The following is a 16,470-nucleotide window of genomic DNA, read 5'->3' as shown; positions in this document are numbered from 1 at the left end:
ATAACTAGCTCTTGTTTCCTCTCCTCCTTTCTGTCTTTTTGTCTCTCTCTCTCTCTCTCTCTCTCTATCTGTCTTTTCCGCCTCTTGCCTTTCAACCTTTTGGCGTCTCTTAGATTCGGATAAACAGGGAAGTAAGTATCTTGCTTCTCTTCTCTTTTCATCCCCTCTGGCTTTTCATGCCGTCCCTGCCAGCCCCTCCGTGGCTTCCCTCCAACCGCAGATCTCCCTCCTCCAGTTTCCCTTTTGAACTTCTGAGCTTCTTCCGCCATCCCCCCAGAGTTCCTTTTTTTCTCTACCCCAAACCGACTGGGTTCCTGCTTCCCATCCGGCTGTCCTTATAGGAGAAATACCCGTTGGCATTGCACAGAGGAGAGTAGGCTAGTCCGGGTCTCAGGTGAGCACGTCGAGGCGCAGCGTGAACCTCCTGGGAACCCGGGTCGCTGGCGAGGCGTCGTGGCGGAATAAGTCAACCAGTGAAATGAGGTCATCTTTTGCGCCAGTCACAAAAAGCCCAGTAGAAGCCAGTCTCAGGTGGCATTCCAGAGAGGTTGTTTGAAGGTCAGACAGCTTGTTGACTCCCAGTTAGCGCGTTGGCTCGTTACTCTCCAGTTAGCATTTATTTTAAAGTAGTAACCGCCAGTTATTAAGTTAGGAAGTTTTGTTCATTGCCAGTCCATAAGTTAGCGCGATTAGCTTCCGGTGAACAAGTTATCAAGTGCCAGGAGGCCGGTTAGCTTGTTTAACGGCTTTAGTTAGCCGGATCTGGATCGAGGGGCGGGGGGGGTCGGTTTAATCCAAACGGAAAAGATGTGGATCAAACATTCAAATGCCGCCGCTTTTTCTGTCGTTGAGATTGAATTAGACGGTTTCTTTCCCTCCAGCTGGCGAGTTCAATCAATTATTTGCACGAGTATCTCCTGTCTGACAGATGAATGGAGAACATTTCTGTTTTTTATTAAAATACACGGCTCTGGCTCAAAAGTGTTATCTCTGATAACATCGTTTAACAGTGACCGCAAGTTTAGTGTGTCAACATTCACCAAAGTTAAAAATGAGAGCTATCCGGTGAAAATAATGGAATAAAACAGCACTAACTGGTGTGAACATAAGTGAAGGTCTTAATTTAAAAAAATCGGAATGCTGCAATAGCTACATCAAGTGGATCTAAACGTTTTGTTGCAGCTCGTGATTAGATGGTAATTGTTCTCACACAAATAACTCCACGGGAAATGGATTCTCGTCATTTTCGGCAACAAGGAAATTAAGCTACGGCAGCGATAATTTGGGTTTCTCTGAAATGCAATTGTGGAAAGATTAAAAAAAACAGTTTTCAATAACTGTATCCATAGCCTTGTGCCTAAGGAGCATCCTCCCTCCCTCCGTCTTATTTCACTCGCCATGCAATTTACCCAAAGTCCACCCCTCAACACAACGTCACTTCTCGAATGACCTTGCATGTTTTTGTTTTTATTACTTCCATTACTTTCAATCCATTGTGAACTCCACTGCTTGGTGTTGTCGTGCGCGCCCCCGCCGGAAGACGTGGTTGCCACGGTGACGGACAGGAGAGGCTCAGGGAAGCTGGTGGGGAGCGCGGGTCGCTGCACTCTTTCACGGCGATGACCATCCATCTCAGCCTCCCTCTGTGGCATGACAGTTACGGAATGTAATTTGTGCGCCTGTCCGGCTGAATAATGTTTACATAAGTGCCTGTGTTTTTTTGGGGGGGAGGGGGGGGGGGGGGGGTTTGTGTGTTTTGGTGGCTTTTGAACAGTTTTTTTTTTTTTTTACACACGTCGCTCCTATAAAACACTTAAAATCCCATAAATCACCTTCGCGCATGATTGGATGAGAGGGACGCTGGTCTTAATTGGCCCGGGTGGTACGGCCCGATGGCCTCACCGGTGGCTTTCCAGAGCGCCGCGCCGTGAAAGCACCGACAACGGCGAGCCGAGCCCGAGAAGGAGACGGCTCAGTCTCGGTGTCACCGAGGTAGAGCCACAGGTCCCTCACCTGTCAAATCTCCCTGAGACCTGAGACCTCCTTCAGCATGATAATCCGGGTCTTGCCTGAACTCGGAGGCCCGGATTAAAAAGAAAAACAGTGGCAAGAATCCGAGGGCACGGTCGAAATTAGACATCCAGACAAAAGGCAGAGCAGATTTCACAGTGGAGCGGCGGGTTGAATAAGAGATGTGGCTGAAAGTGGAGAAAGAGAACGAATGCCCCCCCCTCACTTCATCTCACGCTCTCGTAGTTATTAACGTCTCTTTCTCTTTGTCCCACAGGGCTACCAGCGATCGAACCACTTCATCGCCACACAGGGTGAGTGTGAGATAGCCGCGGCTTGAGCGGTGATGTGTGTGTGTGTGTGTGTGTGTGTGAGCTTTGTCGCTGCAGACTTGACTGAGGTGTGGATGGCGTGGACCACAAACAAAGGAGCCTGCGTTTGCCCTACGCCGCTTCCTTCCTCCCCCCCGCGTCAGTCGATCTGCGCCGTAACGCCTGTTTGAGCGGCGCCCCTCTGTGAAGTTCTGCCGCCGCGTCCCTTTTCTCCTCCCACATCGTACGCTGCACACAATCTCTCTCCGATGTCATTTTGATGCGCCGTGTAAGCTGTATTCCCCAAGCGGCCCATAGAGAGAGAGAGAGAGAGATGCAGAGGGAAAGAAAGAGAGAGAGAGAGAGAGGGGCAAACATTCTTTTTATTCTTTCCCAGCTCTGATCCTATTTATTCAGCGAATATGCTTTTCACTTGGTAATCCCCCTCTGATTTCCTTCCATCTTTCACTTTGGTCTCAGTTCCAACGCTTCACAAAAAGTCACCTCCGAAAATCTGCGCCTCCCCCCCGTTCACGTTTTGCTCACAAAGTCTTTCTGCGTGCAGGAGATGCACCCTGGAACGTGCAAGGAGTGCCGGGATGTGCCATTTAAGGACTACCGGATTAAATTGGACCAATGTTTTTATCATTGTCTTTTACTCATTAAATAGAACATTACTCCTTATTTACTAAAAGACACTCTTACATTTGACACATTTGCCAGTTAGCGGTTGCAAAAACGGTTCCAATTAAATGTTCAATTTCATTCTATTGTAAGAATAAATGACAAAACATAAGCAACAGAGGAATATTCAATGAACAAAGGCTTTTTGTTGTGCATACAAGTGGAACACAGAAGGTCAGTGTAATAATTTCTCTGGTTGGAGGACGGCCCTGCAAAGAGCAGTGAGCTATAGATACCACAGTCATTGCAGCTCATTGCGCACACACACACACACACACACACACACACGCGGTACGCGCTGTCGCTTGCCCCTCACACTGCGGTCAGCGCGGGTTGAGGTCGATTTGTTGTGCGTTAGATGAGCCTTAAGGCAGCAGGTGCTCTGGGCGTCTCTATTATGTCCAGAGATGAGGAAGGGGAGGACGACGGGGGGAGGGGGTCCAAAGCCTTGGTGTGTTGAGCTGTGCATACAGATTGTTTGTTTACGTGGAGACGAAGATCCTCAGCCGGACTTTTTGTGTGTTTCCATCCAATTGTTCTTTTTAAAATTGAAGTCGAGGCTTGATATTTTGATATTTGAATTCCGGTCAGATTTGATTCACGCCACAGGCCGGATTACAGCGATGTGCTCCTTCAGCTTCCTGCAAAGCTTCAACTCTTTTCCCATTTGTGTCTTAACTTGCAACCAAAAACCTTCAATCAGATCCTCAGACATCTCCACTGGAAACCTGTTTACTGCAGAGCTGGCTTTTCAGTCAGAAATGACCTATGAAAAATGCCCGGTGACATTTTGCCGGTGCAGTTATATGAGAACTGGGTCGTATTTATTCTTTGAGAGAAGAGAACAGAATCAACACTAAAGGCTTTTTCTCTTTATTCAAACCCCCTCTCAGTAAGAAAAATGATTGATAGATGGTCCATTCGATCGCCCTCGTTCTGCCCTTTTCTTCTTCCAGGTCAGGAGATATCTGCTAAACAGGAAACACATTATTGAATTCATTAAGTATATATATATATATATATATTTATACTGTATACGCAGCTGGAATATACTCTTCTACCAGCCGATAGAAAGGATTAGAAGGTGCAGTCATCCAGGTCAGGGACAAGAGAAGAGATAATATTGTGCGTGGGTGAAATAAATAGACGTCTTACATACTGGGGAAAAAAAAAAAGGTGTGTAGTGTGTTTGGCAGAGGAGGCAGTTATGAGGGAGGACTTGTTGATACTATCAACGCTCGAGGGTAATTAAATCAATGAAAAGTGGCATCTTCTCCACTGGTGCCCAGCAACACAGGTGACAGGTGTGTTTGTGTTTGTGGCATTTCAGGGAGAACGCAGAGCGGGCGACAGTTCATGAAGGACACGTCGTTACTCCCCCCTCCCCCTGATGGTTATTGCTGCTATTCCTTCTGACGTTTGGCTCATCCCTCTGCCCCTCTTTATCCTCCTCTCCTTCACTGCCCCCACACCCCTACTTCTATACCTACACCTCCTGCTGTATACCTCCTCCTCCTCCACAGGCCCCAAGCAGGAGATGATCTACGACTTCTGGCGGATGGTGTGGCAGGAGAACTGCTTCAGTATCGTCATGATCACCAAGCTGGTGGAAGTGGGCAGGGTGAGTCTCCCCCTTTCCGTTTTGTCCCGTGACCTCTCCAGCCACCCCGAGAAGATGGATGGAGGTAAAATACATTCCTGGGGGGCTCACTTTATATCAGGAGAGCCGAAGGAAATGGCCGCTGCTGTCTGGTCATGAACGATCATCTTTGGCTTTTCTTTTGGGTGGCGGCGCAAGGTCGAAAGCCTCGATGCAGGTGATGGAAACGGTCGGTTCTGTTATAGTATTCGTGTCCTGTGTTTACTGTCATAATATTCCAGATAAATGGGACAACGTTTTTAGCTTTTAGTGCGCGCACCTTTCTTTTTTTTTATGTCTACGATGACAAAGAGAATCACGAAATGAGTCCAGAGGCTGATGAGGAGGAAAATGTTGCGACCCACTAAAATTTCGTTCTCCTAGAGGGGAAAATGTCTCACACGCCCTCTTATCTGAGATGTTTATTTGGAACAACTGTCGGGAGTCCAAATATCCACCAAAGGTCACCACATGGGTTCGAGCGACGCCATTTTTTTTCCTGCGGGTCGTCCAGCGGCGCCAGTGTGCGCTCTCATCGGGAGCTTCCTGAGCTTCAGCTTCTTTGTCGTCGTTGTGCCTCCAGATGAAGTGCTGCAAGTACTGGCCGGACGACACGGAGCTCTACGGCGACATTAAGATAACGCTGCTGAAGACGGAGACGCTGGCAGAGTACACCGTGCGCACCTTCGCCATGGAAAGGGTGAGTGTGAAAACTCTCTCTCTCTCTCTCTCTCTCTCTCTAAATATGCCAAAAAGCATCTTAATTTCATCGAAGTTTTTTTTTTTTTTTCCCCTATAGAGAGGTTACCCTGCCAAACACGAGGTGTGCCAGTTCCACTTCACCTCTTGGCCCGAGCACGGCGTGCCGTACCACGCCACCGGGCTGCTGTCTTTCCTGCGCCGGGTCAAGGCCTCGACACCCCCCGACGGAGGGCCTGTGGTGGTCCACTGCAGGTAACCCCCCCCCCCCCCCCCCCCCCCCCTCCCTCCATTAGTCACCCAGTGGGTGTACCGGCGTCGAAATAAAAAGCGAATAAAGCACATTCTGATTAAATAACGCATCTCTTTTGGCAACACGCTTTGGTTATTTCTACTTCAGCTACATTTTCCAAAATAACTTCATCTCACCCTCCTGGCGGAGTAAACGTGTAGGTGGGGAGCACAAAAGTGAAAGGAACACAAATACAACACAAAAAAAAAAGGCACGAGATGTGTTTCAAACAGAACCAGCCACAAAGCCGCAGAGACGTGGGCAGTTGGATTGTTGACAGTGGAGAATAAGCTCAGCCTTCTGAGAGATTCTTGGTCCTCTGCACGCTGTTTGGATGTGTTTGGATCCACTTGTACTGGAAGAAACCACATCGATTCGCTCGTTTGAGCATACGTTGTCTTACAGGAGATGCATTGGACCGTATCGAAATTTGGAATGTGTTGAGGGGGGGGGGGGGATTTTATAACCCGATGATGCCGGATGGCGATCAGGCGCTAACCCTAACACCGTAACCTGTGTTACCTAACTCCTCCCTCCTGTGCACCAGCATGGGGGCGGGCAGGACCGGCTGCTACATTGTGCTGGACGTCATGCTGGATATGGCCGAGTGTGAAGGAGTGGTGGACATCTACAACTGCGTCAAGACGCTCTGCTCCCGGCGCATCAACATGATTCAGACAGAGGTGAGTGGGGGGGGGGGGGGGGGGGGGGGCTCACAGAGCTGCTGGTAGCCCACGTTCTCCATCTCCATATTTATTGTAAATTTTCTGGCCGGAAATGCCTCTGAAGGACTGTCCTTGTTCTAATTTCATAAAGTAAAGTCAAAGATACATCGTTTTTTTTTGCCTAGTTCCTGAAAACATGAAACATGCCCTAATTGTTGAAACACACACTAGTTTAGAATGATCATTCTATTTAGGATCCACTCCATCTTTGAGGAAACAAAAACCAAAACAAATTTGTGTTAGTAGTTTTAAATAAAACCAATACCACAATATTTAGAGTCAGGAAACATTTTTGAAATGTTTCATTATTGACATCGGGAACACAATACATTTTTGTATTCCTCTTCTTTTGGGTTTTCATGATGAATAAACATTTTTTCTAGCATATCCTCGGCCTTTGATCCTCTGCTTGGTTGGATGTCAAAACAAATGTCCTAGTTTTCCAGGTCAATTGCAAGGCCCATGATGATATTTAACCGCCGTGTGTGGGCTGTGTGTTTTTCACCCCTTTTTTATTTTTTTTTATTTTTTTACACCCGTTTCTGCATTTGGACCAATGCCAACGAGTGGGCATGGCGACTATTAGTCAACATCCACAGCAGTAATTAAGTCCTGCATTGTTGTTCTCAAGTGGGCAATTAACCAGAGGCTCATGAGCGCAGCATTTGGATGTTTTTTTTTTTTTGCGTGGCTCTGTACATTTGTAAATGTCCGTCCCCCCCCCCCCCCCCCCCTCACCCCCCCTCAGGAGCAGTACGTCTTCATCCACGACGCCATCCTGGAGGCCTGTCTGTGCGGAGAGACGGCCGTCCCGGTCAACGAGTTTGCCCTCACCTACAAGGAGATGCTGAAGGTCGACTCTCAGAGCAACACCTCGCAGCTCCGGGAGGAGTTTCAGGTAACGACTGGGTTCGATCTTAAAACCTCAGATCGGCAAGTTTATTTTCGTGAGGTACTTTTTGTCGTTCCGTGCTGATGTCGGCTGCGTACGTGTCACAGTATGTGTTGTCGTGGCTCCGATGTGAACAGGATGCAGGATTTTCACAGCTCTGGGCCCTTTAATGCGAATACAGAAATACAGTTCAGACTCAAATGTGCACCTCTTACTGTTTTGGCATTTAAATATGACAAATCACTCAAAGTATGTCTCCCTCTGAATGTGTTACCTTGGCTATTTTCCAATTCAGTGTATGACTTCTTCTTATCGAGAGCTTTTGCATTTGTCCTAAACAAAGTTTGTTTTTGGAATGAAGGTCTTTTGTGAGAAATATGCCCAGGTCCTATAAAATGAATGAAGTCAGCACAAGAGTGATTTTCTAATCAGTGTACATTATACATAAAAACCCATTGCTCAGCAAAAAAGGTTTCGGATTGCAGCTAAGAAAGTGTATTTTTCTTTTATTTAATGGTATCTCCTTGTTCAGCCGATACCGGTTTTAATGGTGTTATTGATGAGTGACCTTTGACCAGAATAATCAGACTTTTCCTCTTCCAAATGACCCTCTCTCAGTATGAGCTCTCCAATAAGACAGCCTCTCGTAATTGGGACCTGCAGTTTAGATGAAAGATTCCAGTTATAAGCTTCAATGTTCTACAAACTCACAAGCGAGATAATCAGTTCATTCCCACTTCCACTGCTCCCTAATATTCTTATTCATAATGCATGAGATTGGGTGAAATGTGTTTTTATCCATTAAGCCGGGTGGGGATTTTAGCTGATAATGAATGTGTTTTAAAGTTTCCCCCCCGGAGATGATTTGGAGATAGTTGTGCTTGTCAAGTATTGACAGTCGGGGGCCTCCTTCCGTCTCCCTTTTTGATCCTATTTCTCCTCCCGCCACGTCCGTCTCCTCTTATCGCAATCTTTATTTTCAGCCGCTATCTCGCGTGGCCTGGAATCCCAAAAGCATTGTCAGGCGCCCCTTTAATTATCTTCCCTTCACACTCTCTTTTCTTCCACGCCTCCTCCTCCTCCTCCTCCGTCAAGACCCTGAACTCGGTGACCCCTCACCTGGACGTGGAGGAGTGCAGCATCTCCCTGATGCCGAGGAACCGCGAGAAGAACCGCAGCATGGACGTCCTGCCCCCGGACCGCTCCCTGGCCTTCCTGGTCACCACCGAGGGGGAGAGCAGCAACTACATCAACGCCGCGCTCGCCGACAGCTTCCTGCGGCCGGCCGCCTTCGTGGTGACGCCGCACCCGCTGCCCGGCACCACCACCGACTTCTGGAGGCTGCTGTACGACTACGGCTGCACCTCGGTGGTGATGCTGAACCAGCTGAACCAGTCCAACTCTGCCTGGGTAAGAGGGGGGAAAAAAAGGGGGCTACGGAAGAAAGTTGGAGTTTCACTTGTCTGCACTTATCTCGTCATTTGGATATTAGCTTCTATTTCACTGGTTCTCAACTGGTCTGGGATGGGACCCACCATCATCCCTTGATGACAAGCCGCTCCCCAAAACGAGAAACATTCTCAAAATCTCAAATTTATTCAAAAACAAGTTCATAAGCTGAATTTTATATTTTATATTCATGATGTTTAATTATCCTAAAAACACAATGTCTCACCCATATCACAAAAAAAAAAACGGCCAAAAAACCGACACTCCGCTGCATTAAAAAAGTCCCTTCAAAATAAAATCACAGGATGGATTTATTTATTTATATTCTAATTTTTATTTTCCCATGCAAAGGCCCGCGACCCACCAGTTGAGAATCACTGTTCTATTTGATCCTCTTGTTACTCGTGGTAACTTTATTAACCCATATGTGTGACAGCGTCTGCTTTACGGCTGGATTTGAGTTGGATTATTGCTGTTCTCTTACACTAAAATAAAAAAAAAAGATTAGTCATCACAATGTAATATTAGAGCGTTCTCAACATTTTCTGTTCCAAAATTGGACAGGAATAGGTATTTCTGCCACCAACAGCAGCTTATCTTCTGAGTGCACTCGGCGTATAACCTAAAGGACATGTGGGGAGTCTGGAATGTCAGAGCCGTCTTTCCTCCAGTTCAAGGCCAACAGTAACGGCTGAAAACCGGAGCAGAGCTATGGAGACAAAAAGTCCTTTCCACCTAACAGCAGTCTCTCCTGCAAAAAAAGCAATACACCTGCCTGAGGAATCCGAAATGAAGAGCTCCTGAACACCTGGAACGTTCACGATCACCTCCGCGCCTAACGAGAAGAAGAAATGATAACCATTGGATCATAATAATTAAAGTTAAAGCAAAACAATATTAACTGTAGTACAATCACAGTGTGTTTTGAATGTTTGCACCATAAATTGTGATTAGCTGATTGATCGGCCTCGTTGACCCACTTCCTCCCGATGACCTCGTGTTTGATGGATCAACCCTCGCACTGGGGCTTCCATTGGTTAAAAGTTGGCCCGATCCGAGTCATTGAACCTGAAGGGAAACTTCTCTCTTCCATTAGAACACCGGAGCATGACGCAATCATTAATTTAAAAGCCGAAAGATAGACGGGCAGACGAGGCATGAAGCCTGTGATATGTTTCAGCAACATGTATACACACACACACACACACACACACTTTGAACCCTTCTTTGTGCTTCATGGACATTATCGTAAGTGATTTAAGAAAGTCATAATGAGATTACACTCAAGAACACTGAACTTGATTAATTCCACACGTCAGAGTATGCACCCAATGCACTTGAAGTTGACCTGATGCTATAATTACAGTCAGGATTATTTAATGTGCTCTGCGGAATAGTTTTTGACAGACAGTTGAGATTTCTCAGCATCACTTGTGATGACGATTGAGTGCCTCATACAAATTTGGTATCACTGTATATTGATAATATTCAGACACGATGACTCTCATGAACTACTCTCAGTTAGTCAGGAGTTCTTTGGACCCCATCTGACTCTCCGGCTAGTTTTAGTGCTGAAATGCCTAGTTAGTACATCTGAGACCAAACACGTGGCCAACTAAATGCTATAGAAGGCCATGTCAAAGGTCAGGACTGTTGACCATTGTCACGGCTGGAATGAGAGACGTCTGGTACCAACGTTTCAACCACGCGAGGGTACGAGATCCAATAGCTATTTTGTCACAGCGTTGCTGCAGCCTGTCGTCCTCCACGTGTTCTCCACGCCGTCCGTCCGGGGAACTCGAAACCACGGATGTAATGTTCTGCTGGACCGCTTGTTATCACCGCCGCGTCGAACACGAGCACCCGTCAGACAAGACAGTGAGCGGGAGCCACGGGGGAGCCAAGGGGGAGGCGGACCGTCCATTTGAGTCACTCGAGCTGTCACGCGGCTCCCGCGTTCTTATCGTTTCCCGGGCCGCACGTGTCGCTGGCGAGGCGGCGGCGGGTTCGCTCTGCCGCCGCCTCGCTATCGCCGCCCTGTCAGCTCGACGCTCCCGACGTGCCTGTCAGCTGCAGCCTGTCGCTCTTCCTCTGTCAATCTTCTCTTTTTGTCCCTTTCTGTCCCTTGCTGCCAGTGGGTTAACAGTTCACCTCCCCCCCCCCTCCCCTCCCCCCCTGACGCACACACACACACACACTCTGCCCTCCTGAGCTGGAGCTGCCTGTCTCCTGTCTGAATGTATAAATATTTACCGCCCCCCCCGCCCAATGTCACCTGTTAATACCCTCATGTCATTGTGAAATGCCATTATCACTTCCTACTCCAGGGGTCCCCCCCCCCCCCCCCCCCCCTCAGCCCCAAAGTCTCTGCAGGACAGGTCAGCGTGTCAACACGACCCCCCTGTGTGTTTTTTTCCTCCACTATGGGGAGGGAGGGGGGGCGATGGAGACCTTGGCTTGTGCGCGCGCCCCAACCTCTGGGGCTAACTTCCTGTTTATCTCTCCCGAGTGTAACCAAGGTCCCCTTCTCCATTAATTTATAATGTGCTAATGGTAAATGATTTGGAGTCATGAATAATGCAAGCTACGTGGACGTGGCTTATATGAACGACGGGCAGGGGGGGGGTGTTTGCTCATTTAATTTACGGTTGCTATTTGTAGATAATCATTGTCATTTAGGCTAATTGTCTCTGCTGTCAATACTCAGGTGTCTTGTTACTGGGCTTCACCAGCACTGACTGCTGACATAACGATTCGTCACCGCCCCGGAGCGAGCGTGCTAATGACCCGTTTCCTCGTCTCCTCTCCTCTCCCTCAGCCTTGCCTGCAATATTGGCCCGAGCCGGGGCTGCAGCAGTTCGGGCCGATGACGGTGGAGCTTCTCTCCAGGACTGCCGACGACGACATCATCATCCGTCTCTTCCGGGTCCAGAACATCACTCGGGTAGGTGCATCGGCAGCATCCAGCAGAAATGTCCAGAAAATGTCGACTGGAGGCGCACTTTTTTCAGGGTTGCAACTGATAATTTCACTCATTAATTTCCGCTTCATTGTCTGCCAAAAAACTGGTATCTGGACAGCTGACATGCTAACACTAAACATAGAGGTTTTTTTTCATGTCAACATTTCAATTATAATCTTAAGTTGTAGGTATGGCAAATTTCATGAACCTGTGTCCCCTACAGGTTCGTGAACAAAAATTGTGGCTTTTTACACTTCAAGATGAAACTGGTATTTTTAGGATCTCTCAGCACTGTTAATGTAATATAATACAGTGGTTTGCAGTCAGCTCTTGATGACTGTGCTGTAGGAGGCTGAACCCTCTACTTTTCCTTGTGAAACCTGTTTATTTCCTGAATCCATTTAATGAAAGCATGTAATTGCCTTCATTTTGCTGTCTTGGCAGCACAAACAAGTATAAACTCCGAGCCACCCCAAGTTGCCTTGGTACGTCCGTTTAACTGAGTTCATTTCATTTTCTTATCAAAAAACATGTTTTCTTTTTCAATAATGGATACGTGCAGAAACAGCAGCTCACGCTCTGCATTCCCTTTTAAGAGGTTCATGAAGCCGAATGCTGATATTTAATGATTCAGAATGGAGACATAGGTCCAAGCTGCTCTTTGTTGTTCCTAGAGGTGGGAAGGATTTGCAGCATAATAATCATGCTCTCAGATAAACAACTGTATCAGCAGAATAGTGATGTTATTAAAAATACACTTGTTTATTAAGCAGATTGATTTCCTTTTACGGGTAATTATGTAATATTAAAGCAAGCAAACAGACCCTCTCGCTGCAGTATTTCACTATGTTTTTTTTATGTTGCTGAATGTGTCCGCTGTCTGTGTGTGTGTGTGTGTGTGTGTGGGTGTGCGTGTGTGTGTAATCCCATGTCTGCGTGTTGTCTGGGTAATTTAGCTTAGCTCCAGTACCCACTTTGCACCGTGGGAACCCTTCCAGCTCCCCTCCTCTGTCCTCAGCAGGTGCTCATCAGTCCCCAGTAGATGCTTCCTCGTTGTCCTTTTAGTCAGCTCATCTGGCCCCTTAAGTCCGTCCAAACCCCCCCCCCACCCCCCCCTCGTTAGTGCCCCAACCCCCTTCAAATACCTTGACACCGTGTGAGAAACTGACCCCCCCCCCCCCCCCGCGGCTCTCTGCAGGATCCAGAGGTGACAGGCCCCGCAGAGCGAGACACCGATAGACTCTGTCCCGAGAAGGTACTCTACTAATTTGTCCCGTGGATGCAGCAGCGGTGCCGTGGGGGGGGGGAGCGTAACAAAGGACACCGCTGTTGAGATGAATTACAGCTTCTTGCTAACACCGATGGTTCTATTAGAGCTTATCTTCCCCCCCCCCGTGGAGTGCTGACCAGTGCTGTGTGACGGGGTTCTTTTTGTTTGGATCTTGCGGGGAGCAGGACACACACTCAGAAACGAGGCAGCGCGCAAACACGAGGTGTGGACGCAAAAAAAGCAGCCCAGCCGATGTAAAGCCTGCTTGTAAACAATGCAGGAGGGGGAGGCTATTCCGGCTTTTTGGCTTCAGCTACAGCCATCGGAGCCTCATAAAAAATGCAGTGTTGACACTTGTGGTGGCACACTGGTCACAGCAGCCATTTGGAAGTAAAGAACTGCAGGTACCGGAGCAGGTTTGAGGAGTGTTGACAGAAAAGCCCCTCCGGCTGAAAACCAGATGGATGTTTGAATGAGTTTGTAATGTGTCGAGCGCATGCTGTGGATTCAATGCATATATAATATATATATATATATATAAAAAACTTCACCCTCTCCAAAAACTCTGCAGATTCAAGAAGGCCAGCTGGTGGTGCGTCACTTCCAGTTCCTGCGCTGGTCCCCGTACCGAGACGTGCCCGACTCCAAGAAGGCCTTCCTCAGCCTCCTGGCTCAGGTTCACAACTGGCAGATGGAGTGTGGAGAGGGACGCACCATCGTGCACTGCCTGTAAGTAGTCCGTCCTGCAGGCATCCCGCCGCCATCCGACGCCGTCGTTGGGAACGTGGACGTCTTTTTTTCTTTTTTTCGTCCTCCCTCTTCAGCTACGAGGGAATGAGACTAGTAAAGCATGGCACGGTTTTCAAGTGTTGGCGTCTTTACATTAGCTGCTGAAAGGGGGGAGGAGGGGAGGGGGGGGGGCTGACTTCCATTACATCTTTCTCTCATCTCCACGTCGGGGCCCTTTTGATCTCCGGAGGTCAGGCTGCGTGCTGGGTGTCTCAAATCTGATTAAGTTGCCGCTTCTGTATTTTAATGAGAACTTTACTCAGATATTCATCTTGAAAGTCTGCCAGTTGGCCTTTTTCTGACAGCACGCTCGAGCCGTGCTCAGTCAAACTGTGACATTTCACTCGGTACCACCCCCCCGAGAGGCTGTCTGGGACGCTCACCCACGCCTTTTATCAGATCGCTCACGTCTCCGCTCTTCTCCTCTTGTGTGTGTCCGTTCTTTCCTGGGGGGGGGGCAGAAATGGCGGCGGGCGGAGCGGTACCTTCTGTGCCAGCACCATGATCCTGGAGATGATCCGTCACCACAGCATGGTGGACGTGTTCTTCGCTGCCAAGACGCTGCGCAACGCCAAGCCGAACATGGTGGAGACAATGGTGAGCAGGCAGGGATCATCATCATCATCATCATCATCATCATCATCATCATCATCATCATCATCATCCTCATCATCTCTCTACAGCGACATATTAGATCCTGACGTGTTGCTTCCTCGCACAGCGAATCAAATGTGTTTTTTTATGCACTACTTTTCTCATATTCTAGATAAATTGAGAAAATTGTGTGCGATGGATTTTGACTGTTATATTGTTAATATTGCAGACAAATTAAAAAGGAAAGCAATTGGGCGCAAATCATACAGATTCTTTTATAGTTAAACTTTGTAATGACTTTATTTTTGTATTAGTATTTGCAATAGTGACAACCAGGTCCTGTCTGTTTTCCTTTTAAATAATAAAAAAAGGCATGATCAGTTCCTTTGAACAGCTGAGAAAACCGGAGCTCTTAGTAGACATTAATATTTATACCACTAGATTAATGCACATTTTGTGCCCTTGCATTTTCAGGCTTTGGGTATCCACATTACAGCGTGTCTCTTTGTGTGTGTGTGTGTGTGTGTGTGTGTGTGTGTGTGTGTGTGTGTGTGTGTGTGTGTGTGTGTGTGTGTGTGTGTGTGTGTGTGTGTGTGTGTGTGTGTGTGTGTGTGTGTGAATGGCTGAAAGAGAGGAAAAGCTGTAAAAGCTATTTACGGTCAGACAGAAAAGGCGCTTTAGAAATGCAGTCCATTTACCAGTTAGGGGCTGTTTGCATGTTGCAACACGACATGGGTGAGTTCATCGGGTCAGTCAGAACACGGTGGTGTTGATGTTGGAAAAATGATCCCAGTCGCTATCGGTGCTTGTTGCAGGAGCAGTATCGTTTCTGCTACGACCTGGCCCAGAAGTACCTGGACTGCCTGGAGGTCAGATAGCACCAATCCCTCACCACCGGGCCCCCTCTTCGAGGAAGAGGAGGAGGAGGAGATCTGGATCCTCCATCCAGCACCCTGGATCCGTGCTCCCGCCCCCCTGAGTCCATGCACACAGCTCTGGGTTGCCCTCTCTTTGCCACGCCTGGATGAAACGTTGCCCGCTGGACACAACATACCACCGACATCCTCTTTGCTCCCCCCCCACACCCCCTAAAGTTCATTTTATACACAAAGACCGACGCCTCGGCGACGGGGTTCAAAGAGCTCAGCTGTGTCCTGCCTTACAAACACTGCACGGGGACTACAGTTGATGCCAACCACCACCACCACCGTGGGGGGGGGGGGTATTTTGTGTTTGTCTGTGACACTGTAAATGGTGCAATCTGCTGTTGGTGAAACATCCCATGTCGTACTGTACTATATTTGAACTGTATCGTGGGCGAGGCTGACGAGGTTTAGACCGGGGGGGCGGGGGGGGTCGAGAAAGGGAATGAAGTCGGTCACACCCGATGGACATACGTGTACAGTAGAGTTGTCTTGGACCTAATTTCTCTTTATTTATTTTCGGTGTATATAGATGTTTATTTCCCCCCCCCCCCCCCCCCTGGGGTGTTTCTAGATGTTCTCGCCGTCATATCAATGTGCCGATTCCCCCTTTCTCTCTGTGTCTGTAAATGGGAACCTCTTCAGCATCTGCATGCCCAGTCTTAAGTGTTTTCATTGCAGTGTGTGTGGCCCAAGTCTGCTTCAGGATGGAATCTGCAACGCAAATCCCTCCGCTAGAGAGAGAGAGAGAGAGAGAGAGAGAGAGTACGGCGGGGTTCAGTCGCTTTCTAAATTTGTATTTATTCAATGTGTTTTATTTTCTAAACAGTGTATAAAACCGGAAAATAAATAAAATATGGTGTTGCTTTAACAAACAGGATCTTCTGGGGGATTTCTTTTCGAACGCCTCGTGACAACAAAGTGTCAAAGAGCAGAACACAGAGACGCTCAAAATGACCAAAGAGGTCCTCTGGGATATGGTAGTGAACCAGTGAGAGCTGTCAAATGTCCACCGAGAGACATCCAAAAGGCTTCAAGCGACAAGATACGCCAAATGACTCTAAAGAGGTTCAGCGTGACCACAAAGAGAGTCAAGTGACCATAAATAGACTCACAACTACCACAAAGTGTCAACGAAAGGTCAAAGAATACACAAGGACGCTCCAAATGACCACGGAGGAGACGTTTGGAGTCCCATAGACACCTTTTAATTGATAATGTGTTGCACGAT

At 47.9% G+C, this 16,470-nt stretch overlaps 1 protein-coding gene across 2 annotated transcripts in view; it reads left to right on the top strand.

The window, feature by feature from the left end:
• Positions 1-16,114, top strand: part of ptprua (protein tyrosine phosphatase receptor type Ua) — a 41,240-nt gene extending 25,126 nt beyond the window's left edge. The window contains exons 15-26 of one of the 2 annotated variants that reach the window (XM_062558416.1): positions 114-131; positions 2,288-2,324; positions 4,529-4,626; positions 5,228-5,344; positions 5,444-5,598; positions 6,183-6,318; positions 7,109-7,258; positions 8,348-8,662; positions 11,520-11,645; positions 13,505-13,662; positions 14,184-14,319; positions 15,132-16,114. In XM_062558416.1, the coding sequence (XP_062414400.1) occupies positions 114-131; positions 2,288-2,324; positions 4,529-4,626; positions 5,228-5,344; positions 5,444-5,598; positions 6,183-6,318; positions 7,109-7,258; positions 8,348-8,662; positions 11,520-11,645; positions 13,505-13,662; positions 14,184-14,319; positions 15,132-15,194 (1,509 nt within the window). In that variant the 3' untranslated portion in view covers positions 15,195-16,114. The remainder of the gene's footprint in view (positions 1-113; positions 132-2,287; positions 2,325-4,528; positions 4,627-5,227; positions 5,345-5,443; positions 5,599-6,182; positions 6,319-7,108; positions 7,259-8,347; positions 8,663-11,519; positions 11,646-13,504; positions 13,663-14,183; positions 14,320-15,131) is intronic. The other variant, XM_062558417.1, reaches the window with a different exon arrangement.
• Positions 16,115-16,470: the final 356 nt, after the last annotated feature.

The sequence above is a fragment of the Pungitius pungitius genome, chromosome 17 (genome assembly GCF_949316345.1).
Source record: "Pungitius pungitius chromosome 17, fPunPun2.1, whole genome shotgun sequence".
In the NCBI taxonomy this organism is placed as follows: Eukaryota; Metazoa; Chordata; class Actinopteri; order Perciformes; family Gasterosteidae; genus Pungitius; species Pungitius pungitius.
Note: the sequence above shows the minus strand (reverse complement) of the source record. Positions and strands in the feature narration are given on the sequence as shown.